General features: G+C 44.9%; 1 protein-coding gene across 4 annotated transcripts in view; it reads left to right on the top strand.

The window, feature by feature from the left end:
- MYOF (myoferlin) overlaps positions 1–26335 on the top strand; it is a 156792-nt gene extending 130457 nt beyond the window's left edge. For all 4 annotated transcript variants that reach the window (XM_058543549.1, XM_058543550.1, XM_058543548.1 and 1 more), the window contains 14 exons: positions 298–423; positions 2331–2486; positions 2959–3050; positions 6594–6764; positions 7535–7683; positions 9781–9920; positions 12142–12230; positions 12319–12414; positions 15908–16049; positions 18403–18502; positions 21125–21315; positions 23479–23588; positions 23972–24119; positions 25757–26335. In XM_058543549.1, the coding sequence (XP_058399532.1) occupies positions 298–423; positions 2331–2486; positions 2959–3050; positions 6594–6764; positions 7535–7683; positions 9781–9920; positions 12142–12230; positions 12319–12414; positions 15908–16049; positions 18403–18502; positions 21125–21315; positions 23479–23588; positions 23972–24119; positions 25757–25795 (1749 nt within the window). In that variant the 3' untranslated portion in view covers positions 25796–26335. The remainder of the gene's footprint in view (positions 1–297; positions 424–2330; positions 2487–2958; positions 3051–6593; positions 6765–7534; positions 7684–9780; positions 9921–12141; positions 12231–12318; positions 12415–15907; positions 16050–18402; positions 18503–21124; positions 21316–23478; positions 23589–23971; positions 24120–25756) is intronic.
- Positions 26336–26550: the final 215 nt, after the last annotated feature.

The following is a 26550-nucleotide window of genomic DNA, read 5'->3' as shown; positions in this document are numbered from 1 at the left end:
ATGAAGCTGCTATGGACATTCTTGTACCATGTGGACATGTTTTCATTTCTCTTGGATGAATACCTAGGAATGCAGGATACAATTTCTGTATCCTGGAATAGGTGGATATTTAACTCCATAAGAAACTGCCAGACGTTTTTCCAAAGTGGTTGTATCGTTCTACACTCCTGCCAGCAATGTGAGAGTTCCAGTTGCCCCGTCCACATCCCCATGCCCATTTGGTATTGTCAGTCTTTTTGATTTTTAGACTCTACCTGTGTTTTAACGAGAAATTAAGACTCTGTTGATGGTTTTCAGATATATGATTGTGAACTGGAGGATGTAGTGGAATTTGAGGGCCTGACAGACTTCTCAGATACTTTCAAGCTGTATCGAGGCAAATCAGATGAGAATGAAGATCCTTCTGTGGTAGGAGAGTTTAAGGTGAGTAAAATGTGTGTGTTCGTCCTGTTTAAAGTCCACCTTTATTTTCTTTATAGACCTAGGATAAAGGACAGCCAAATTCTAGGGCAGGGACACGTCCTCTGATATCTGAAGGATGTTAGGAGGTGTTAATGTGGAAAAGGGCAGTGGGGTCAGGGGCAAGACACTCAAAGGCAGTCTCAGTATGTTTCTTTCTCCCTGCTCATGCCAACCAGTCCTGACTCCTATAGATTCAGCCTCTCCAAGATCTAGTTCCCCTCCCCAGGCCCACTGCCCCCTCCAGGCTTTCAGCAGGACCATTGCAGCAACTTGCCAACTGATGTCCTTGCCCCCTTTCTTGTCCCAGTCCGGTCCATCCTCCATGAAACCAAATCTGATCATGTCTCTTGATTGCTTAAAGACATCGCTTGGGTTTCCACGGGATCAAGTCTCAACCCCTTCCTAAGGCGGAGCTTGCCTTTCACAAGCTACTTGTCTCCCCTGCCACCCCGCCCTCCTGCTCAGGAGGACCTCACCCAAGCTCCAAACACACCTTGTCCTCTCACAACTCTGAGCCTTGGGACAGGCTCTTCTTCCTTCCCTGGATGCCCTTCCTTCCCTCTTTGTGGTCTAACAAACTCCTACTCATTCTTTTAAGCGCCAGCTCAAATGTCACATTCTTTGTGAATTCTTTGTGAATCCCTGATGGCTCTGACAGAGTGACTCACTCCTGCTCTAGGCTCCCACAGGTCTGGGTTCCTGTGCTATTAAAGCACCTCTCACATTGAAGTATCTGCTTTCATGACTGCCCCTCCCTCCAACCACAGTTGGCAAATCCATGGCAGATTGCTGCTCCTTTCTAATCCTTTGCCAATAGCAGACATTGTTAATCGATCAGAGGATTATACCCTATATGCGGTCTCAAAATCCTTCTCATTACAGCTCCCCGCCAAGCAATCAAAGATGGCATGAGAGTCAAGCCTATTTAACATCCCTGTGGCAGACTGGGTGCCTTGAGTTCATTTTTGGGTCGCCAATACCTGGAACTTTGTAGGCGCTTACTTCATGCTGCTTTACTGAATGCATGTAGCTGGAACTAAGACCCACGTGTTCTGAATCCAATTTTAGTACTTTCTCCTGTACTTAAGCTAGTTTCCAGATAAAATATATGGCCTCTCAAGCTGCCCTGATGGCTCACTCATTCAGAAAACATTTATCGTGCCCCTGCTACACGCCCAGCCCTGTGTTAGGTCCTGTAGATAGAGTGATGAACACGACATAATTCCCACCCTCAGGAAGCTCACACTCTAGTGAAGAATATAGACGATAAATAGACAATGACACCACACGGGCCAGAGCTGCCACGGGGTGAGTGCAGGGTCAGAGGAGAGCACAGAGACACACCCAACCCGGGGACAGTCAGGAGGTTTCCTGGAAGGAGCGTCACCTTTCAGCTGAGACCTGAAGGATGAATAGGAGTTTGCCTGGGGGTGGGAGTGGGAGAGGGTTTATAGGAGGAATGCAAGGAAAGGGAAATCACCCCTCGTACTTTATTGGGTTTTAAAAATAATCACTTTTATTCCTATCTTCAAAATATGTGCAGAATTTCACTCCTTCTCGCCACCTTCTTTGACATTATGCTGGTGCAAGCCACCCCCATCTCTTGCCTACATTGTTGCCTGGTCTCCCTGCTTCTGCTCTGCCTGTCTTCTCTTCTGTGATCTATTAAATAGTTACTTGATCATCATTTCACTCTCCCTACTGGAAATATGCAAAGCGCGACATATGTTGTTTCTTTCACAAGAAGCAGCTCTTCGTCACCCAATCCCACAGCCCCTGTGGCTGTCCTGGGAGAGGAGGGCACTGCCAGGAGCCTTCTGCCCAGGTCGCCAAGGCCCTGTGAGTACATCTGTGTGTCTCTCTCCTAGGGCTCCTTTAGAATCTACCCTCTGCCGGATGACCCCAGCGTGCCGGCCCCTCCCAGGCAGTTTCGGGAATTACCTGACAGCATCCCGCAGGAATGCACGGTTAGGATTTACATTGTTCGAGGCTTAGAGCTCCAGCCCCAGGATAACAATGGCCTGGTAAGAGTTTGGGTGTGGGGCCTTCTTCTGTAGCAAGATAATTACAGTCATCAGCCACAATAATTGTCAAGTTCTTTCTTTTGGGGCGTCTGTTATCTCACTAGGGGAACGATACTCTATCAAAACGATGTATTCAGGAGGATCATCCCAACGGGGATTTATCTAAGAGGCTGAAGGGACTTTGAATGCTCTGGTTCATCCTTCTCATTTTACAGATGAGACCTGGGAGGAGATTTGCTCGGTGTTCCTCCCTGCCACCGCCTCTTCACCCTGCAGGCTTCCCTAAGGCACGCTGGCTGTGTGCTGCCCGGGGGAAGCAGGGCTCAGACCTCGACTGGGCAGGCGGGGGCCATGGCCGCCACCTTTTCATCAGTGGGGAGTGGGTGTGGAGGCACACCTGAGTCTGTCCCAGAAACTGACTCAAACTTGCACCCCATGAGGACCTAATCTACCATCTGCTTTGTCCCCACAGTGTGACCCTTACATAAAAATAACACTGGGCAAAAAAGTAATTGAGGATCGAGACCACTACATTCCCAACACTCTCAACCCAGTTTTCGGCAGGTAACGTACATACCAAACGTTTTTCTGTCATTCATTTCTTCGTAAAATATGTATTAAGGATGTGATAGGTGCCAAGCTCTGCTCTAGGCCCTGAAACTGTCACTATGAACTAGACGAAGATTCTAGTCAGTGGAGCAGATAAGACAGATGTATGTGTGCAAATAAAAGAATTTCATGGAAGTGAAAAGTGCCGTGAAGAGAATAAGATCAAGTCAGGAGGTGGGCTCCTTTCAGAGAGATTTGCTCTGAGACCTAAGGTGGGGGTGTTGGGAGTGGGGGTGGTACAAGGCCCAGGAGTCCAATAAGTTTGTGGTTTCTAGACGAGAAGGATGGGCAGAGTGACCTGCCTGGAGTGACAGGGTGCTTCTCACTCCCGGAATACAGCGTGGGTTCCGTTTTCCGTTTTGAGTCCACCATTTTGATCCAGTGAATATATTTTTGACTCTGCTATCAAAACGGAGGAGGGGGCAGAAAATGATGGAGTCAAAACGTCCTGCTCCCTCCATCTTCTGTTCCTGAAGATTCTTGAAATAGCATTATTTTCTTCATCGTTGCCACTTTAGACTTGTTTCTAGACTGTTACATTGATCTCATCAGAACCTTCTCAAGGGTAAGGCAAATCCAAGTGACCTCTAAATAGGACTGACATTTTTCAGCTATAAACTGTGTCCACATTTAATAAAAGGTAATATTTGCTGAGCTCTGACTGTGTTAAGGTGCCATGCTGAGCCGACTATATAAAACATCTCAAAAATCTCACAACTCTGAGGGGCTATTGTTACCCCCATCTTACAGCAGAGGAAACTGAGGCACAGAGAATCAGAGCTCAGTGTGCCCAGCTGGTGGGGGCAGAGTCAGGATTCAAGCCCCGGCCGTCTGACTCTAGCGGCAGCTGCGTGGTCTCCACACTGTGCTCTTTGTCGCTGCCACAGTCAGATTTTCTTCTCCATGTCAAACCTAGCAGCCGAGCAGGACCAGGATTAGAGCCCCACTTTACAGACGAGAGAAATGGCACCAAGAGCTGCGTCGACAGAGCTAGTGCACGACGGAGGCAAGATTTAGGTAGAAACTCCTGACTCCAAGCCCCAGGCTTTTCCAACACCCTTTATAATGCTTCATATTCATGGCAAAGCCATCATCACCTGTAGAAAAAGGTTCTTTGTATTTTTTCCCCTGGAAACTTGCCATGCAGGAGAATACTTTGTTCTTGTTTGATGTGTGGCCTATATGTTAATTTCTGGCTTCACTATCTCTCTCATCCTCTTCTCTACTCATGTTTGTTGGTTTGTGCCCTTACGCATTCTCTCTTTCTCTTGTGTGTGCGCGTGCACATACACATGGAAGAAAGTCTGTCACTTGATCAAAGTCTCTCAAGTTCACACGCACCACTCTCCCCTACACATTCTCAGCCCCTGTAACACATGTGCACTGGGGACCTCACGCTCACTCAGCTCCCGGGCACGCACGCCCGCACACACACACAGCCGCACATGCGCACATCCTCTGTGCTGCACACCCCGAGGCCACGTGCCGGGGCCAGGGAGTGGAAGTAATCCTCTGGCACGGCAATGTGATCGTTTTCCTTTTCTTCCACTGATCCAGCCCTGAGGTCTAGACAGGAAAAGGCACGCAGGGCAGGAAGGAGGGCTCCATGTGAGGGAGACAGGGAAGCAGGGAAAGCCAGGTTTACAGAGAAAGGCAGCCCTGTCTGAATCGTTGTCTCAGAGGAGCCAAGCACAAGCTGAATTAAGTGGCAGGAAAAGTCTTGCTCGAAGCCACCCCAGGAGGAAGTGATGCTGTCAGGCTCTGCTCAGCCAATCCCTGTCTGGCATGCCTGCAGACTTCCTCCATCCAGCAGGGTGGAGCCAAGGAGATGCCGACTCTGCAACCTCTGGTCCCTGCCCTTAGTCTTAGGAGGTGACTTTCTTCTCAGCAAGACTCTCAGGGATTCTGGGACAGGAATTCAGGCAGGGTCAAAATTCCTATGTCCTCAGCCACCGTTCAGCACATTCCTATCACATCATAGCATCCTCCAGATCACATTCAACAGAATGTCAGTGTCGTCCATAAGATGTTAATTAGTGTTCCAAGAAAAGAAGTATTCCTTCATCAAACCAAGACACCTGGGTTAAAAAAGATAATAATTGCAGGACCTCTCAGAGCCTTTAGTTTGCCCAGAGGAACTCCAAAAGAAGCAGTTCTCAACCTTGCTTGACCAAAGAATTCTTTTTCTTAAAGGATACATATTACCTATCCCTTGGAATCCAGTGTTGGAATTGCAGTGTTAGGGGCCACGTGTGGATACAGTGCTTTGTGTGTGATCATGATTCAAGCACCTTTTCTCGTCTGGCTGCCTGCCCCCTGCACGCCCCTGTCTGGCTGCAGCAGTCTAGAAAAGTTGCTGAGATTTAGCTAGGAGACATCCTGGAAGCTCTTCTCCAGAGCCCCACTGACACACAGCCTTCTGCTCAAATGGATTAACATTCCTGGCTGTTTGGGCAGGAGCCATCCACACACCAGCGTGCAAGGAGAAGGGGAGGAGGCACAGAGAGAGGAGGGATGGGAGAGGCCTCTCACAGTTTCCCATCAACACAATTTATCGAGCACCTACTGGGGGACCTGTACCTGTGTGGATGGTGTAATACGGATCCAAACCCCGCCCATCTGGAGCTTATGCTGTTCAGTTTATCCCCTTCTCTGGACCGGCACCACGTTGCTCACCTACCACAGAAAGTACAGTTTGATTATTTCTCAGAAGTGTTTGCATTTTAGTACAGATTCTATAGAAAAGCCTTTGAGAACCAATGGCAGACCCAGAGGGCCTGGGAGGGGGAGGGAGCCTTCTTGGCACCATGCACATCACACCATGTTGGTGCATTCCGATCACACACACACACACCCACACATGTGCTCTTGTGGGGTGAGTCACAGAAGTTCCGTGGGGAGTGGTCTCTGTTGAGGCAGAGGAGGGAACATAGTAGGGCACAGATAGGGGGCTGGAAATCAGGATGCTTGTGCCTTACTAATCTCCCAGCTGGTGGAGATGCCTGGGTGTCCCAGCTAATAGGCATGTGATGATAATGTTAATAATATTATAATTAATGATGATTATTATAGTTATTGGGTTTTGAGCACTCATGCCAAATGCTTTCTAAACATTTCTTCACTTGACCCTGATAGAGAAGTGGGTTGGCAGGTATTATTATCACCATTTTACACATAAGAAAACTGAGCACAGAGACGTTAAGTAACTGGGCTAGGGTCCCACAGCTAGTAAGCGGCAGAGCTGGGATTTGAACTTAGGTATTTAAAGCCCGTGATCTTCTGCTGAGCAAGTATATAATCTCTTGTGGCTTTTTTTTTACTAATATGTACTACTTATTAAGTACTCCCACCCACCACCACCCACCTGGTTCTCCTAGTCGTGATGTTCTCCTCCAGCAGCCAGAGCCACTGCCTGGGGATTCTTTGCACAGAGCCCTGGTGTTTGTGAGATGCCTGGATGGGATCATGGAGAGTCTAACCTTGCTTTTGTTTATTTAGAATGTATGAACTGAGCTGCTACTTACCTCAAGAAAAAGATCTGAAAATTTCTGTCTATGATTACGACACCTTTACCCGTGATGAAAAAGTGGGAGAAACGATTATTGATCTGGAGAACCGATTCCTTTCCCGGTTTGGGTCCCACTGCGGCATACCGGAGCAGTACTGTGTGTAAGTTGCTTTGGCCATACATGTCGACAATTTGCCCCATCTGACTTAATATCTGGGGACGTTTGGCTGTCTACCTCAGGGCCTGCCTTCACTGAGCCACTGCTCCTTTGAATCAGATATAGACTGTTGTTAATGATAGAATTAACTTAGGGAGAATCAGAGCCATAGCATTGCCCAACTCCAGGGGGCGCCATTCACATTGAAGTTTGTGTAAAACGCTGGCCCCTGGGGTAGTGCAGTGCTTTGCGGGTATAGGTAGCAGTGCTTGGAGAACCAGTGTCCTTGCTTCCATTCTTTGAGCTCCATTCCTTGATGCTAGGGACTGAGAGCTGGCAATGTTTGATGGCAGGAACTCCCTGCCCTTTGGAAGCAGGGAGTCCCTGCCCCTCCCCCCTAAATTGATCAATTTGGTGATGTCCCTCTTTCCCAGAGCGCTATATGGCACTCAGTATTTCTACAGTATCAAATGAGACACAGCTTGTGATTTCTAGTTTATGAGTTCACCTATTATGATTATGGTGATTGCAATCAACTCCTCATTTTTACAGAGGAGAAAATTCGGGGGGCAAAAAGAATGAGTCGGCTGAGGCCAAAATAATTGTGGATTTTAGTTGTCTGAAATAGATTTCGAGTTAAAAGCCATAGCTTAGAGCACATTCTCTGCTCCCTTGTTACCCAAGGGCGTCTGTAGGTATGTGAGTATGTGGGTATGAATCCAAGAGGGACCTGTGTGCCCTGTAGTAACTCCAGGTGTGGGATGTTATTCACAGTTCTGGAATAAATACCTGGCGAGATCAATTGAGACCAACACAGTTGCTTCAAAACGTAGCCAGATTCAAAGGTTTCCCACCACCCACCCTTTCCGAAGATGGAAGTATAATCAAATATGGAGGACGAGACTACAGTTTGGATGAATTTGGTAAGCACATTGCCATGGATTGCAAGCTGATTACAAAGTAAAGCAACCATTTATATTGCTGGATTTGCTTTGGGGAGGGGAACAGGCAGAGCAGTACCCTAATTATACCATAGGGGACTCCAAACACGTGACTGTCTAACAAAAGCCCCATTATAGTAGAATTTGGCTGTCATGTCAAGTGTCAAAGTGGACACATTTTCTTGTCTGTCTTATGTTTCACTTGACCTTTTTAGGTCATAGCCATCTGAGCTTTGAACACAAAGTTCTAGTAATTAACTAATTTCCATGTAATGCATAATCAGCTCAAAAGTGCTCAGATGGTGGTGCAAGAATTTCTCTTCCAAGTTTATTCCATTATTCTTCCAGCCCTTCTCAGAGAAGGCTCAGGGATGCTGGGGGTTGGCTCAAAGAATCTGCTAAATTCACATCTGGCTCACGTCTGAGCTTGGGGTCTTGCTCTTTCCCAAGTAGTAATTTATAATACAATCTGTCCTGACACATAAACAGCTAGCTGCACTATGAGGAAGAGTGAAATAGGCTTAACAGAGCGTAAGAGCTAGGGTATGATTCAGTGTTTTGTATGGAGGGATGGCTTCCCAGAGCGGGTGGCAGTGGAGCTGGTCTTTAGGGTGCATGGGATATCCAGAGAAAGCTGAGCAAAGGCACACAGGAATGAAAATGCTTCCTGATCCTCAACTGTTTATTCTTGACATTGTAAGGAACTATATTCTATCTTTCCATTTGAAGAGGACTTAGTCAATATCAGGGATGATTAGATGTTTAAGAAATGTTGATGCTGCTGTTAACATGAGAACTTGCAAAAGGAATTGGGAATAAACTGCCAAGTAACATGGTGTCATGGATAAGAGTACCCCAGACAATCAAACAACACCCCAAAAAGCTGTATCAGTCATGAGGATTGTTCCGGTTACTATTGTTACATAACAAGTCACCCCAAAACTTAGCCGCTGAAAACAACCATTTTGTTTTGCTCACAGTTTTGTGAGTTAGGAATTCAGGAAGGACTCAACTGGCCAGGGCTTACTTGAGTCACTCATACAGTTGATTGCTGTCGGATATTGGCTGGAGCTACAGTCATCTGAAGGCTCGACTGAGCTGGATGTCCACGATGGCTCATGCACAGGGCTGGCAGTTGATGCTGGCTCTTGGCTGGGAGCTCAGCTGGGGCTGACAACCAAAGTACCTACTCAGGCCTTTCCAATAGGGCAATCTTTGGGAACCCGGGCTCCTTAGATGGCGGATGGCTTCCCCCAGAGCAAGTGCCCCGAGAGGACCAGGCAGAAGCTGTGTGGCCTTTCATGCCTAGCCTCGGAAGTCACCTAGCATCCTTTCTTTAGTGGTCAAATATGTCTCCAGATTCAAAGAGAGAGGACATAGACCCACCTCTCAGTGGGAGGAGTGTCAGAGAATTGGGGGGCTCTGTTTTTAAAATGCCACAGTGATGCTAGCTGCTGTACTTAGAAATTTCAGTGGCGTAACACAATAGAAGGTTATTTCTCATAAATTCCAAACAGGTATTCCTAAAGGTCGGTGGCCTTCTTCCAAGCAATGCTTCATGGACTCAGCTCTCCCATCTTATAGCCCTGCCATTCCTCAGCTAAGGCATCGAAGGTTGCTGTTTTCTTCTGCATCCAGAAGAGAAAGGCACATGGAGGATCCTACATGAGAGGGTTTTATGCGCCAGGTCTAGAAGGGACATACATCACTTCCACCTACATTATATTCTAGCCTAACTTGTTTGCATGACCACACCTACCTGCAAGGGAGTCTGGGAAACAGAGTCTGGCTGTGAGCCTCTGCGACCAAAGTAAACGCAGGCTGCTCTCACTTACCGTTCTGGTGTGTTCTGGTCCCTTTGCTCTTGGCAGCCCACAAATCAGGCATGAGCCTGGTTGGGGCAGGGCACCCGGTCAGAAGCTATTTCTATCAATGACTCCTCCACAAGTCGAAGTTTGCACACTGGCACTGCCTGACCATTTTGCAACGTCTGGGATAAAGTGCTGCAAGCCCCTCCTGGCAATCTGGCTGAACTGTTCCTGATGCCCATCCCTGTCTCAATGCTGTTTTCTATTGCAGAAGTCAACAAAGTCCTGCACCACCACCTTGGGGCCCCTGATGAGCGTCTTGCCCTTCACATCCTCAGGACTCAGGGGCTGGTCCCTGAACATGTGGAAACAAGGACTTTGCACAGCACCTTCCAGCCCAACATTTCCCAGGTAAAGGGGCTCTCCACCTTTGAAGACCCAACACCCACACCCCAAACACAGTGGCAATAGCTGACACGGATTTGCCTCTTTTTATTTCTTTTGCATACTTTTAGATACACAAGAAATAGAAATGAAAGTCAGATTTGCTTCATCTCAAAGCAAAGGGGAATTTATTGTAAGATTTTTCATGTAACTCACTAAATCCATATAGGAGAGTGACTGTGACTAAGAACAAACTTGGACCAGGATCTCTTGTCTCTTGTCTACTTCTCTCTATGAGTCTGCTTTAGTCTGCGCTCTTCCTGTGATCACCTCCCCGTGTCAGAATACTGTGGACAGTTTCTGGGTTGTTTATGTTATAATGTAAGCCCAACTACTTCCAAACGTGGAAAGGATTGGCCCAGTCGTCCACCACTGGACCATTCGGCTGCAGCCAGGAGGGCAGGGCCTGGGAAAGCAGTTGCATTTGGCCCAGTTTGGGTGAGGTGGTGCCATCTAAGAGGAAAGAGCCAGGGGAGAAGCAGAGCCGCAGTGCACAAGATGGCTCCTCACAGGGGCGAGGTGGACAATGATGTGGGAGGGTCAGTTCCTAGAAGCTGGGGAGCAGTTTCCAGAGAAGGAAGGAGAGGCAAATGACAAAATAATCCATGTGGGAGCTTGTTATAGTGAAGATTCCCAGGCAGTGCCTGCAAAGATTCAGATTCAATAGGTCTGGGAAGGGGCCGGGAATCTGAATTTTTAACAAGTACCTGGAAGGGTTCTGATGTAGGTGACTAGGAAATCACACTTTAAGAAATATTAATCTAATGGATTAAAATGTTGTTGACACTGACAACAGAACCATGGGCAAGCTTATTTCTAAACAGTGGCCATAAGTGGCCTGGGCTTACTAGATTATTTTGTCACTCACTTCTTGCTTTTATTCGGTTTCGCATTTTCATTTCTTCCTTCTCTTGTTATTCTTCCTTTCCCCAAAGAGTCCATTCCTCCTCCTCTTTCCCCCTCACCCCTCATTTGAATAAAGTCGCAAGAAATTGCAAAGCAAGGAAGATTTCTCCCTAGAAATCCACCAACCCTGCACCCCCCATCACCTCTACCTACCACATTGGACACCCTGTGGCTGGGTCTTAGGAGACACCTGGACGCCTAATGTTCTGCAGTGTGCTTGATGTATTGTAGAATCCTGACCCCCAGAGATTAGTTGGAAGAGAGTCAGGATCACAGTAAAATATATCCCTTTTCAAGAGCTCCAGTTAATTCATTTTGATCACAATGCATTAGGAAGCCAATCTACTGGTTTCCTTGGCAACCTTCTTAATGACCAGTCTGTTTTTGTTATAAAGGCAGAGTCGACAGAACATCCAAAAACAGTCTGGGGAATTTAAATTGGTTCATATGGTTGATATAGTTTGTTAATGGCATTCCTAGCCTGTCTGGGAAAACATTCCAGTCAGATAGATGGGCTTGGTCTGTGACAAAGACCTGAGTGGGGCCTTACCAAGATGGTGGCACAAGTGTCAGTCCAGGCTTTCACTCTCTCGCTTCTGCAAGCCTGCTCCCAGGTGGTGGGCACTAGCGAGCCAATGGCAGGGAGTCCTCAACTTTGGGGAACAGTAATGTTCTCGTCATTGTTTGAGTCTCTCCTTGGCAAGTTCCATATAAGTTTTTCTTTTACGAAATTAAATGCCATTTTACATTATTTTGATTTTCTGTCTTGAGGTAAGTGGAGAAACCCTTGGGTGTCACAAAGCTGGCACTGATACCAAGTAGGCAATGTGATAACAAGTAGAGTGACAGCGTGAGAACTGTTCTGAAGGTGAAGGGTGCAACTTTAAGTCGTTGTAAGAGGATGTGTCTTTGTATGTGCGTTTGTGTTTGGGTGCATTTGTATGTGTGAGTGTGTTTGTGTGTGTGTGTTTGCTGGGGGTTGTCTTAGCAATAGGAAGCCCCTCATTTTATTAAGCAGAGAAGACTCAGACTGTGATGCAGGTGGGTACATGCAGCCATCAGAGACTCCTGGGTGAGAGTCGGGAGTGGGTGGCCTAAATGGCGTTGAAGATATAAGCTTCATCTTGGTTTGCTCTTCTACTCCATTTGTTTTGCCTTCCATATGGACTAATCAATTAGCAGGCCCAAAGAACTAGTTTCACCTAAGAAATATGAAAGAAAATTGTAGTCTCTACTACCCATAATATAACTTCATCTCTCTTTTCATTTTTGAATGGCTTAGGGAAAACTTCAGATGTGGGTGGATGTTTTCCCCAAGAGTTTGGGGCCACCAGGCCCTCCTTTCAACATCACACCCCGGAAAGCCAAGAAGTAAGTAATCTTGAGACCCTGCTATATTGGACTGGGGTCTTGGTTCAGGACCAGAGGAAAAAGCACCTTCAAAATGTACTCCTTTCAGATACTACCTGCGTGTGATCATCTGGAACACCAAGGAGGTTCTCTTGGATGAGAAAAGCATCACAGGAGAGGAAATGAGTGACATCTACGTCAAAGGGTAAGGTTAGCATGCAAGACCCTTTGAAAAACTCAGGCAATGAAACAGACTCTTTCCTTCATCAGTTTTCATTATTGAAGGTGTCCATGTAGGATCCTTGGTTATTGGAAGCTATTTTATCTCATTAATGCAATCTGCTTAGGAACCTCCAGGGAGACAAAGGGAGAGAGAACAGAAAGAAAAGAGAAAACTGTATGGACCTTGTTGATGAGCAGAGATATCTAATGCCTATAGGAACTGATAAATATTTCTTCATTTTGCTTTTAAGAAAGTGGCTTTTGTTCAGTTTATTAAAGCAGATTTGTTATTTCTGAGACTTTTTAGTCATGCAGTTCATTTTTATTCCTTTCTGATACCTAGAAGCACAAGTAAAGCTTCAAAAATTTCTTTTTCTATATATTTTATTACCAGCAGCTAATGTTCATGGAAAAGGGGAAATGTTAGCAGATGTTTTTTTAAATCATTAATTCCGCCAACATTTATTGAGTGCCTGCATCCACCGTGTAAAGTGTCATAGTTGTTCATTATTCTGTTACTTGCATAATTCAATTCCAAATAGTCCATGTTGATGTTAGTTTTGTATTATGCCTTGACTATAGATGTTGAGTACAGAGCAGTGTAGTGATTAAGAAGCCAGACTCTGGAGTCAAACTACCTGGGTTGAAATTCTGGTCCTTTCTCTACTAGCTGGGCAAGTTAGTAAGCTCACTGCTGCTCATCTGTAAAATGGAAATAATGATAGTACCCACTGCTCTGGGATAGTCAGAAGACTGAGTTACTTAAAGCATTCAGGATAGTGCCTGGCAGATAGTAAACACTGTGTGGATTGGTTAGGGTTCTCTAAAGAAACAGAGCAAGTGGGATGTGTGTGTATGTGTGTGTGTGCACGTAGAGAGAGAGAGAGAGCTTTATTTTGAGGAATTGGCTCACACAGTAATGGAGGCTGAGAAGTCCCACAATCTGCCACCTTCAAGCTGGAGACCCAGGGAAGCTGGGGGTATAATTCAGCCTGAGTTCGAAGGCCTGAGAACCAGGGGAGTCAACGGTGTAAATCCCAGTCTGAGGTCAGGAGAAGATGAGGTGAGATGAGATGTCCCAGTTCAATCAATGAGACAGAAAAAAGGATGAATTCCTATCTTCCTGTGCGTGTTGTTCTATTCAGGGCCTCAACAGATTGGTTGATGCCCACCCACAGTGGGGAGGGCCATCTGCTTTACTGAGTCCACTGATTCAAATTCTAATTTCATCCAGAAACACCCCCACAGACACTCCCAGAAATAATGTTTAATCTGGGCAGCCCATGGCCAGTCACGTTGACACATAAAATTAACCATCACACTATATGAGTGTTAGCTGGTATTATTACTATTCCACAGAGACTGAGTTTGGTTCCTTGACATGTAAAAGATAAGTCTTGTTGAAATTTAATATATTCATAAAGTGAGAACAAAGTTTCACTTATGATCCCAAGTGGCCTTCAATCAAAACTTTGTTAAAGATATAATTACTATCATTTGAGTTCATTGTCAACAGGAATGCTTCATCACGTTCTTCATTATTCTTTCTCATTTCAGGATCTTATTACCATTCCCCAAGGAAAACTAATCCCAGCTAATTATATATATGCAAATTTATTTGACTATCATAAGCATTATTTTTTTCCAAATCAGGGAAACAAACTCAAGTAATACTGGACTGAGAGAAAACTCCCCTAATGAAAAAGCAAAAGTACCATGTAATATTTGGAATTATAATATAAATACGATATGTGAAAAGATGAGTAATGCATAAATAACATGCCTAGCACATGCACATATGGGTATTACATACAAAGTTATACATACGTGTACACGTATACATACGCTCAGAGTAGTTGTTTCACTTATTTTAAGATTAAAATGTGAAAAGATTCATATTTAAAATTAAATGTGAAATGGAAAAAGAGAAGGAAGAGCTGCAGAGGGCGAGCAGTCTGGGGCAGGATGATGGTGACGCTTTGGGGATGGTCAGGGGGCGAAGCCGCTAAGGTCCTAGCCGAAGAATATAGACTCTCTTCAGTGAGTTAGTTCAAAAGCTTAGAAGTTAATTGTCAAAAGGAATTTTTTAACTAAGTTATCTAGTCAGTTAATTGACTATCAAAACGTACAGCAATTGTAGCTGATAGGTATTAATACCACTACTACTCATAAGACCTAATATTAGCACACGACTTTCTAGTCGCCATGGTCCTTTGAGGCTGAGTAACAGGCCTGGATGTTGGAGTCAGACAGACCTGGGAGTTATACTTAATTCTGTCTGTTACTGGCTGTGTGACTTTGTGTAAGATATATATATCCTCTCTGAACCTCAGTTTCCTCATCTGCGAAGTGGAAATAGTTATGCAGTTGGGAAGAATAAAATAAGGCATGCTAAGTGCCTAGTTACAAACTATCCTAAACATAGTTAGGATTTCCTCCTTCCCACTCTGGCCCTTCTAAGCCGTGATCTCATTCTCTCATTCTGTTCTCAAATTGACCATGTGAAAGGAGCACATATCATTAACCTCATTTTACAGATAGGAGATGAGGCTCAGAGAGTCAAGTGGCAAAGCAAGTTCACAGCCAGGCCTGCCTCCTACCAAGAATCTCTACCTGTGGGGTCCAGGCATCAGTATTTTTAAAAGCTCCCTAGTGATTCCAGTGTGATTCTAATGTGTGCTCAGTGTTGAGAACCACACATTCTACCACTTTACCAGTCTAAAATCTAGTGTCCCTGGTTCCAACCAGGAGTCTTCCCAATAGCAGGCAGATGTGACAACTTCCTCCTAGGCACTCTCATTCACTCATTCCTTCAGCAGGTCCACTATGTGCCAGGTACAAGCCAAAGGAAGTGTTTCCATTGTCAAAAGTTAAGATGTTAAATTGTTTATGGAAATGAATTTTCATAGATCTGCATATGGAAAGAGCAGCTGACATCTCCCTTGCTAGTCTTATTAACATGATCATAGTGAATTTAAAAATAACAAAAGAAGGAAGCTGTAAGATTACTTGAGTTGTGCCTGTTTTGTTTGCCTAAGTAAAATATGGAAGAGGAAATGCTAAGATTTTGAACTAACTCATATTCCTTGAGCCTATCAGCGGTGATGACAGACACTGAGGAGTTATAGTTATGAAGACTGAAGTCATAGCCAGCAAGCTTCAACATTCCCAAAATAGAAGCTAAATTGTTGATGTTTTCCAGAAAATTTCACCTTATCCCTGTTAACTGAAGTCTAAAAGGTTTCCTGCTTTGGTTTTAGAGGAGTTAGTTATATTTTATTTGGCTACAACCTGTGTTGGATGCAACAGAGCGCCTCCCCTTCATAAATCCGCCCCCAGCTCCGTAGATAACTGGAACCTGCCCAAGAAAAGTGCATTCGTTCTCCTGCCCGTCACTACCCTAATCACTGCACAATTTTGCGGCTAGATTACTTGTCAATCACATGAAGCTAAATCGATGTGCCTCTGCTTTTCAGCTGGATTCCTGGCAGTGAAGAAAACAAACAGAAAACAGATGTCCATTACAGGTCCTTGGATGGCGAAGGGAATTTTAACTGGAGATTTGTTTTCCCATTTGACTACCTCCCAGCTGAACAACTCTGTATGGTTGCTAAAAAAGTGAGCTCTGAAATATACCAATGGGAAGTGGATGTCCTGGGCCTTCCTTAACACAGACATTCAGAGAATGTCAGAGCTGCTCAGCCCTTGGAGGTCATGAGTCCAGCTCCTTCTTGGTACAGATGGGGACTCTGAGACCCACAGATACTTGCCCAGCGTCACACAGCTATGACAGCTATTAGGGTAATTAGGAAATATAAGGAACACAACTTTCCTTCCCCTAACATGTTGGCAGCAAGGTGAAGGATCTGATACAGGGTAGAAGTGGGCATCTTGTATCAATATATACAACAACCCAAGTGTATGTTTGTTTCATGGGGAGACCGATTTCTTCCAATGATAAGCGGAACTGTTGGACTAATTAACCAAACACAGGCAAAATATTAAAGTAGGTAAAATTTCCCTTTTACCTTCCTTATTAAACCTCAGCTTCTGCCTTACCTCCTTCAGAAGCAGTTCTATGAGGGTTCAGGGCCCTCATGGTCTGTATTAATAAGACTCTCAGTTACAGAACTCAACTCAAACTGGCTTATACCAAAAAAGTGATTTATTGGCTCACATTACTACAAAGTCCAGGGTACCTGGCTTAAGGAATGCCTGGATCCCGGGTTGAACTGATGTCTTTAGAAATTGCTCGCACTTTCTCCACCCCTCTGCTCTGCCTTCTTCTGTGGGCCTCATTCCCTGGTGGAGGCAAGATGGCTGTCAGCAGCCACAGCTCACGTCCTGCCCTCTCAGCAACCTCAGCAGAAAGAGGAGAACGAATCCTCCATGGCGCCAACCAGAATTCTGGAATTGGGCCTCAGAGTCTCTTCCTATTTGGGGTCACATGCCCATCCCTGAACCAATCAATGTTGCCCAGGGATGCAATGCTCTGATTGGCCTGGCTCTAGAGGTAGGGATGGAATCAGTTCTTCTCAAATTGTATAGACTGGAGGAGGCGAGTCCCTGAGGAAAAGCTGGGTACTTTCAGCCCCAAAATGGGGCCTGAAACCAGGGCAGGTAATAATAACAGATGTTGTCTATAGGTCTCCTGTGCCATTCCTACCCCCCACATTCTATAAACTTTCTCTAGCTCTGCCTGGTCACTCCCTCCCCACACTTGCTCAAAATGTACATGCCCTTTGTCCCATCTGGCCAGACTCTACACCCTGCGGGCCCTACTCAGTGCTGATGCTGTAGTGAGCACTTGTTCTGTGCCAGGTGAGATGAATGCCTTCAAAGGGCACTTTCTAGAGACACAGAGACTCAACCTGACGTAGAACCACGCACACTGTGAGATGGTGAGGCAGACCAAGGGAAGGCGAGGGGTTTGGGGTCAGGTAGGCTGTAGGTAAAGTTATCTTTCCTATTCACCCACATGTGGAGCTGGACCTCCCCATGCCCTGAGTGGTCCTTGGAACATGACCCCACATGGGACAGTCAAGCAGGGCCAGACAGCAGCAGAGTGGGCTTCCCAGCCCCTCAGAGCCAGGCCCTCTGAGCCCTGCAAAGGGTGACTTTCCTGGTATGTCATCTAAAATACAAGGAACAACCCAACAATCTTCTTTCAAATTCATGGAGCATTGGCAGGGGGAGATTCTCTTTCTGCTGGGGCCAGAGGACCTTAGGTGTAATTAGACTGTGGAGGTGTTATTATTCTTGGCTAATATTGTCTGGGCAGAGGCAGGGACCAGCGGTGGGAATTTGGAGGACCCTTACCCAGTCCTCCCTGCACCTATCTATTGTGAGGGATCTGGAGGTCTTAGTTGACCACAGCATGTAAAAACCAGCAATATTTTTCAAAAGCCAAAAATGGCAGGACATTTTAAATCTGTGCTGATAAAAGAGTCAAATCTGGTCCCCAGTCTCCTCACCCCCATGTGAAATGAGTGTGCTCAGACATCCATGTGGAACAGGCAGAAGGTCTGTGGGGAGAGCAGAAGGTGCTGAGCGGAAGTGACACCCCAGCAGGTGATATTGTGGGCTGGGCTAGAACAGCTTGGCTTTGGGAGGATAATCTAAGCAGGCCATGGTGGTCTTCAGGGGAGAGATAGAATCATTCCCTAAACCCCAGGAGTGGCAGCAGGAAGTCACACTGATAGGAACATGGCAGGAAACCTTCTGTTTGGGAATTGTCTGGGACATCCCTTTTGTCTCCCAGCTGGTGGCCTTGAGATTTCCTGGGGAGCCCGACTGCCCTCCATACACACGCACGGGGTAAAGGGGTGGGGCCGAGGGGAGGGGCTGTCAGGGGGTGCGAAGGAGAGAAAAGGCCATGCCTTAATGCTGGGGTTTCAAGGAGCCCAGGGGGAGGGTTTCAGAGTCCAGCAATCAGTGTCATTTGGCTTGTCTGTTTCCCTTGTCATTTTAGGAGCATTTCTGGAGTATTGACCAAACTGAATTTCGGGTCCCACCCAGACTGATCATTCAGATATGGGACAATGACAAGTTTTCTCTGGATGACTACTTGGGTAGGCCTTACGTTTGGATACGTTTTCACTTGGAATTAGTGAAATAATTAAAACAGAATCAAGTATCTAAATCTTCAGTACTTGTGGGTAATTGGGGGTGGGGGCACACTCACTGCCTGGGTGTCCTCTGGGCAGTGTGGCCTGCCCGTCCGCTGTCTCAGGTCCTCTGAGAAGTGGGCACAGTGAATGTCACCCCTTTCTGTGGGCCCCGTCCACCCTTCCAGCCCGGTCCATCTCCGTCTGGGCTGGAGACTCTGGCACCAGCTCCTGTCTTTGTATGAAGCCTCAAATCTTGTTTTCACAAAGGGATGCCGCACCCCGGTCTCCACTTCCAAACACCCACTCTCTCTCCCCTCAGCACTTCAGCGTTGGCTCCCATCCTCCTCCTCTACGTTGCTCTCAAAGTTAGTGAGGTCCTCCAGTCTCCCCAGCCATTGTTCTTCCCCCAGGTCCATCCTCCTCTGTGGTTGAAGGCACTGGTTAAATCCCCCTGCTCTGGGCGCCTCCCTTTCGTGGCACGTACACACACGCCCCTCCCAGTAGCACAGTGCTCTTGTGGTTTCCGCTCTCCCAGGCCTTGGGTCTGTCTCGCTGGCCTGCTCTGTATCTTCCTCGGCCTCCCTACATACAGTCCTTTGCCTTCCCTGGGGTTCCTCAGCTCTTCCCCAGGCCCCCCAGTGAGGAACCCACTCTCATCTCAGTCGAAGGTGAAGCTTCACCTTTCACCTTTCAGCAAGGTATGACTCCTAAACTCCTGACCAGCCACACTGCCTGACATATAGTAATAAGAAACTATTATAATGAATCATATTGCAATATATCGATGTATCAAATCAACACATCATACCCCTTAAACTTTCACAATGTTGTATGCCAATTATATCTCTATTAATAAAAAAAAAATTATGATGATGATTGTTCCCAATTCCCCACCAGAAACTTTCACCTTTTTGTTTGGCTGGCACCTCAAATTTATCATGACTAAAATCAACCTCAGCCTTTCATCCCTGACCTCATAGCTGCTGTCCTCATGAACTTCTTTTGCTGTTCATGGCCCCTCCATTGTCCCAGCCTCCCAGGCGAAAGCAACCAGAGTCCTCCTCTCTTTCTCCCACTCAGTTCCTAGCAATGTAATCTGCTTTATCACCCATGTTTATTTTCTTATTTCTATGATCTCTGCCACTTGCTGGTTCAGACCTCACTTTCTCTTAGCCAGCTGTTACAGTAGCTCCCAGTGGCCAATGGCTGTGTCTTGTTCATCCTTTTACCCCTCACAACACTAAATGCAGTGGCTTTGACTTAGCTGGTGCTTAATGAGAGTTGAACAAACAAATGAGTGTGCAAGCATGCTAACTTATAAATTTATTTTATATGCTAACTTTTTAAATTTACTTTATAAGTAAATTCCAGAATAGTAGAAGGTTTTCCCTTGGAATGTAAACAAAATAGTCTGACAACAAATAATGGGAATGAGTATATTTCAAAATGGCTAGTGGGCAAATTGTAGTTATCACCAAAAGGAGAGACAACATAAACACAGGGATTAGCTCAAGAGAGGCTGAGTAAATCGTGGGCTATGGGTCCATTATAAGATGAAGGGCAGGCTCTCAACCTGACAGTTTAAAGAGAATCTTCCACAACCTCCCTGTTGCCCTTTGCTGCCACTGTTGAAGATCAACTCTTGTCCCAGTAGGCCAGAGACTTGACTCCATATCACACGTACCATTTTCTTAAGGAAAGGGCTCATGGGAGTTCCCAAGCCCAAAAGACAGTCAGTTAAGGGACCGGCCCGGTGGTGTAGTGGTTAAGTTTGCGTGCTCTGCTTTGGTGGCCCGGGGCTCGCAGGTTCAGATCCCGGGTGTGAACCTATGCACCACTTAACCAAGCCATGCTGTGGCCGGCGTCCCACATATGAAGTAGAAGAAGAGGGGCATGGATGTTAGCTCAGGGCCAATCTTCCTCAGCAAAAAGAGGAGGATTGGCAATAGATACTAGCTCAGGGCTAATCTTCCTCACCAAAAAAAAAAAAAAAAAAGACAGTCAGTTAAAGTCGTACCAAATAATTAATGCTTCACATCATGGAAGAGAAAATATGCTTCTCCAGGCATCCTGATCTGGGCTTCCTAGTTTCCAGAGAAAATGTTCTGAGTTGTTATGTTCCTTCTCAATCTCCTGTTTCTGAGGTTACACTAGGAGAGACTTATACGTGCCTCTTCTATGGGGCTACCCGTGTTCCGAGTGCCAATTGTCTTTACCCAAAGCCAAATGACCTCTGTGTTGAGGGCAGCTCAGAACCAATATGAGCAAATTTCAAATCCAAGTTCAGTGGAAATCTTGTCTATAGATGTTTAATTATTTTGAGCTTGTAGAAGAGCTTGTCTCTTTGAGAAACAAAAGATGTAGTCCTCTGTGAGATGCAGAGCAGGGGACAAACATTTCTTCTGCTCTTTTCCATCCTATCTGGAAAGAATTTTAAACATCTACCAGGGTCCCTTTCTCTAACTCACCCATCACCTGTTCAAAATCACTGTCTGCCTCTCCTCTGACAAGAACATTCTGTTCACTTATGAACAACGGCTGATCCATTTGAAGCTTATTTGGGTTTAATGTTTCCTTGGCTAGGTTTCCTGGAACTCGATTTGCATCGTACCATCATTCCAGCAAAATCATCGGAGAAATGCAATTTGGACATGATTCCGGACCTCACAGCCATGAACCCCCTTAAAGCTAAAACCGCCTCACTCTTTGAGCAAAAGTCCATGAAAGGATGGTGGCCATGCTATGCAGATAAAAATGGCTCCCGTGTGATGGCTGTATGAGTATTTCTTGGTTGGGGGTTGTTTATTCCTTTTATCATTTAGGTTTTGCCCTTTATCAATAGATTTACTCTAGATAAAATAAGGAAGTGTTAAATTGATGAGAATTTAAATTATGGGGACAGTTTGGACCTGGGACTATAAGAGAAGATGGGAGTTGCTGTGAGCATATGTTTGGGGTTAAGTGGAAGGTAGAGGGATTGGAATTGTCAAAAAACTGGGAGGCTGAGTGGTTACACTGTGTTTCTTTAGGACCCTTCTTTACCACTAAGGCTAATTTATGCTGAGTTTCAAGTACAATCCAGTAGCTTCAAATATGAGCTCTTCTCATTAAAAAAAAAAATAGAGCTATCTACTGGGGCTTTGGGGAAAAAAAAGGAGGAGGATTGGCAATAGATGTTAGCTCAGAGCTGGTCTTCCTCAGCAAAATGAGGAGGATTAGCATGGATATTAGCTCAGGGCTGATCTTCCTCACAAAAAAAATAAATAAAATAAATAAAAATAAATAAATAAATTAATTAAGGGCTGGCCTGGTGGCGTAACGGTTTAGTTTGTGCGTTCCACTTTGGCGGCCTGGGGTTTGCCGGTTCGGATCCGGGCACGGACCTACTCACCACTCATCAAGCCAGGCTAAGGTGACGTCCCATACAGAAGAAGTCTACAACTGCACAACTATGATACACAACTATGTACTGGGGCTTTGGGGAGAAAAAAGAAAAAAAAAGAGGAAGATTGGCAACAGCTGTTAGCGCAGGGCCAATCTTCCTCAAAAAAAAAATAAATAAATGAATGAATTTTAAAAAGGTGGAGAATCAGGGAGTGCTGACATCTGAACAAGAAGGCCATAACTTACAAGCCAGTTTGGAGAACTCAAGATATACTATAATATAGAAGCAAAAGTGCGGGCTACCATTCTGTGTCACAAAAGACTACCTAATTTATCACATATTATCAATGATAGCTAACATTTGAGATCATTGATTATAAACCAGGCAACATGCTAAGTGCCTTACATTCATAATCTTGTTTTTAAAAACAATTCTGAGGTATAATTTACGTAAAATAAACTACATCCATTTAAAGTGCACAATTCGATGAGTTTTGGCAGATGTATACACTCATGAAACCACCACCAGAATAAAGGTCCAGAACATTCCCATTACCCCAAAAGTTTCTTTGTGCCCTTTGCAGTCTATAGCTTCCTCCACCTCTGGCCCAGGAAACCACCTATCTGCTTTCTGCCACTATAGATTAGTTTGCACATAATCTCATTTAGGTCTGCTGACAACCGCCTGGAGTGGACATTATCTCCATTTTGTAGATTCAAAAAACAGGCTTGGAGAGATGGAGCCCTTTGCCACAATCAACATAGGAGTCATCTGTGCTCCCCTGCCTAAATGATTGTCCAGGTCGGAGCTTCTCAAACTGTTGGTGACCTAGTGGGCTTTCCAGGGTCCTAGAAAGCCTGTTACGACCTTAGTTAAGGCTGGCTATAAAAGTGAGCAAGTTTCTAGACTTCTTTCAGCCTCAGTGCCCTCATGTGCACAGGGGGATAATAGCAGTACCTGCTTTATAGGCTTGCCATGAGCGTTACGTGAGATTATCCTTATAGAAGCCTGAAGCAGTGCTCAGCACATCACTCAGGAACCTGTGAACAGGGAGCCAGCGTTCATTCATTCACTCATTCATTCATCTATTCAGCTAGTGTGCTTTGGATACCCACTAAGTGCCAACACTGCTCTGCACAGGGTGGGTACCGTGGTAAGCATGAAACTTGTAGGCTCTCTTGGAGCTGACAGTTAATGCAAGATATTGATGAACAGTAGTCAGGTTAATCTGGGTCCATATAAGGTTACAAAAGAAGGTGTGTGAGAAGGCAAGGAGATGGATGCAAGAAAGTTAGAATGATGGGGATACAGAGAATAAAAAGCAGGGAGCAGAGGGAGGGAAAGCAATTTGCCCTTGCAATTTCCCACGTGGAGTCAGTTCAGAAACACATGGAAGAGGAAATGTGATGAAATCTCTTGAGGAAAATTTAAGGCAATCTAAGGATTGTTTTACAAGAATACAAATCATTGCTTAGGGAATACTCCCTGGGTCGAAGTGAAAATATTTATGAAACGTGATGTCATGTGTTTAACCTGCTCTGCTTTACTGAAGGGGAAAGTGGAGATGACGTTGGAAGTCCTCAGTGAGAAGGAGGCCGACGAGAGGCCAGCTGGGAAAGGACGGGATGAACCCAACATGAACCCCAAGCTGGACCCACCAAAGTGAGAGGCCCTCTTTGTTCTCAGCGCTGTCTGATCCCCAAACACCTGCAGTCTGAAAGCCCCCCTTCCAGTTGGCTTAATGGGATGGATTAGCTGTTGTCCTTCTAAATTTGTACTTGATAGTGGGGGGTAGGGAGTGAGAGGTTGGTGATCTGGCTTCGTTGTAACCATTCTCCTTTCCCATGAAAGCCAAGTCCAGTGTGCCTTCAGCGTCTTAGGAAGCTGTAATATGTTCAAGAGTCTTTCTCAGCTACCTAAGGGGAATCATATCTTTTCTTGACTTTATAAATGTTACTAATTATTTTTAAAACTGTGTTATGCTCTGAGGTAAAATATCTGTCCCTCCTGAGTTGGGTAAGTAATGCCATTTTTTTGCAATTCAGCCGACCAGAAACCTCCTTCCTCTGGTTCACCAACCCGTGTAAGACCGTGAAGTTCATCGTGTGGCGCCGATTTAAGTGGGTCATCATAGGCCTGCTGATCCTGCTGATACTGCTCCTCTTCGTGGCCGTGCTCCTGTACTCCTTACCGGTGCGAGTCCTTGGCCTCTTGTCTTGGCTTTTTTGTGTGTGAATTGTAGTTGGTCATCTAACTTGGTATTTGCCTTTATTGCTATTCAGAAGAATGACCTACTTAGCGGTTGTGGTGTGGCAGCCCTCAGCCTTTGGAAAATTTAAAGTAATGTGTTCTGTGATTAGAATTACATTCTTAGGGTTTCACGAATTACAGGCAAAACTTTATGGTCTGAAAAAAACTTTGGTTTCAGGAATTTTAGGAGAAATCCCTCAGGCCTTTATCAGTGTACTTCTGGACTATAGCCAGCATTTCCAATTGATCTTCCTGCCTTCAGACTTTCTTGTTCCCAATTATCCTGTATCCTAACTCCTTATCCTAGTATTCACAGATCCCCAAATCTGGGCTCATTATAGGTCTACAAAAACCCTGAACTCCACCCTAACTAGATAGTTAGTTCCCCAAACAAGTATTGCCCTTACCTGCCAGGTTGTTTTTGCCAATGCTATGCCTTTGCCCGTGTATTTATCAAAATCTTACTCATTTGTTAAGGCTCACGTCACATAACCTCCCACTTAAATTAACCTTAATCACCCCAGTCATAAATGGGAATCCAAATGGAAGGTTTGGCAGTATGCCTTGAAGCAGTACCTTCATTCCTCCATTCAAGGAATTTATTGAGTATCTACTATAGGCTAGGAATTGGGGTATAGAGATGACCAAGTCATGATTTCTGCCCATGAGCAGTTCATAGCCCAGGGACAAGCAGACATATGAACAAGTAAATTCCTATGAGAGACAAGCTGTTATAGAGATATGAACAAATGACCGTAGGATCCCATTGCTGAGGATAGTCTCAGCCAAGGAGGGGACATTTAAGCTCAGTTTGTCAAGTGGAGAAGAGATAGTCCAGATATTGAAATACTCTCATTTCAATTCATATGAATAATAATATAGATAGTTTTGTGTTTAGGAACATAGTCATGCAACCACAATAGTAGTATAATATTTCAGTTTGTAAACTATGAGTACATGCACATTATTTTCTAGCTATAGGTAGTCTAATCTGTCTTGACCACTTAAAAAACTCCTCATAGTTATTTCTTTTTCCTGATTTAGATTCTATTGATTTAAACCAGTGGTTCTCAACTGGAGGAGATTTTTGTCCCCCAGAGAACATTTGGCAATGTCTGGAGACATTTTCTTGTCACAAATTGGGGGTGCTATGGACATCTAGTGGGTAGAGGCCAGGGATGCTGCTAAACAACCTGCAATGCACAGGACAGTCCCCAACAAGAAAGAATCATCTGGCGGCCGGCCTGGTGGCATAGGGATTAAGTGCACCTGCTCCGCTTCGGTGGCCCGGGGTTCACAGGTTCAGATCCCAGGCACACACCAATGCACCACTTGTCAAGCCATGCTGTGGTGGCCTCCCATATGAAGTAGAGGAAGATGAGCATGGATGTTAGCCCAGCGCCAATCTTCATCGGCAAAGAGAGGAAGATTGGCATCGGATATTAGCTCAGGGCTCATCTTCCTCACAAAAAAAAAAAAAAAGAAAGAAAGAATCATCTGGTCCTAAATGTTCATAGTTCCAAGGTTGAGAAATACTAACATATATATTTTTTTTAACACTGTTTTTGTTTCCTTTTCAGAACTATTTGTCAATGAAGATTGTGAAGCCAAATGCATAATGAAAGCAAAAGCTTCTTTTCAAGAGTCGTCCAGCAGTGAGGGAAACCTGTCTCTGTTTATCGACCAAAATCAAGAGTGATTTGATTTGTGTCTGAGACTGCATTCCAAGGGTGGGTTACTCTGCTTCACCCAGACCTGTTGGTTCCCAGAGGATCTAGGTCCTGGGAAGTCAGGCCAACAAGCAACATTTTTATCTTATTGTCTTATCGTCTTTTGAAATGTTAAAAGTTTTAACCACATTTTTCAGAAGATTTGTCAAGGTGGCTGGTTCCATTCTAAAATTATCTTTTTTATGTATCCTCAGTTCTATAATTCAATTTTTGGAAATTGCTGAAATAGAATTTGAAAATTTCTGCATCTTGACTTCATATACTTCTTATTTGTAATCAACAAAAAGGAGTATGTATTATAAAAATAGAACAGAGTAATTCTTATTTATGCCTATAACCATTGTTATGATATTTTATATGCATAAATGTCATGAGACTCTATTCACCCTCTGATGAACCCAAATAAAAACATTTCACTTTTGACACACAGCTGATTGTTGTTGCTGTCAGTCGAGTTGGGAAGGAGGCAGTTTCTAGTCCTCTGGGTCAGTGGATGGAATGCCGTGGCATACCATTTGGCCATAAACCCTTTATATATGTGCTGTCAAATCTTGGCCAGTGGGTTAATATTATAAATAGTGAGGCTAATATAATAAATAATAAAATATATAATATAATAGGATAAATATATAATACAATAAATA

This window comes from Diceros bicornis, chromosome 6 (assembly GCF_020826845.1).
Source record: "Diceros bicornis minor isolate mBicDic1 chromosome 6, mDicBic1.mat.cur, whole genome shotgun sequence".
In the NCBI taxonomy this organism is placed as follows: Eukaryota; Metazoa; Chordata; class Mammalia; order Perissodactyla; family Rhinocerotidae; genus Diceros; species Diceros bicornis.
Note: the sequence above shows the minus strand (reverse complement) of the source record. Positions and strands in the feature narration are given on the sequence as shown.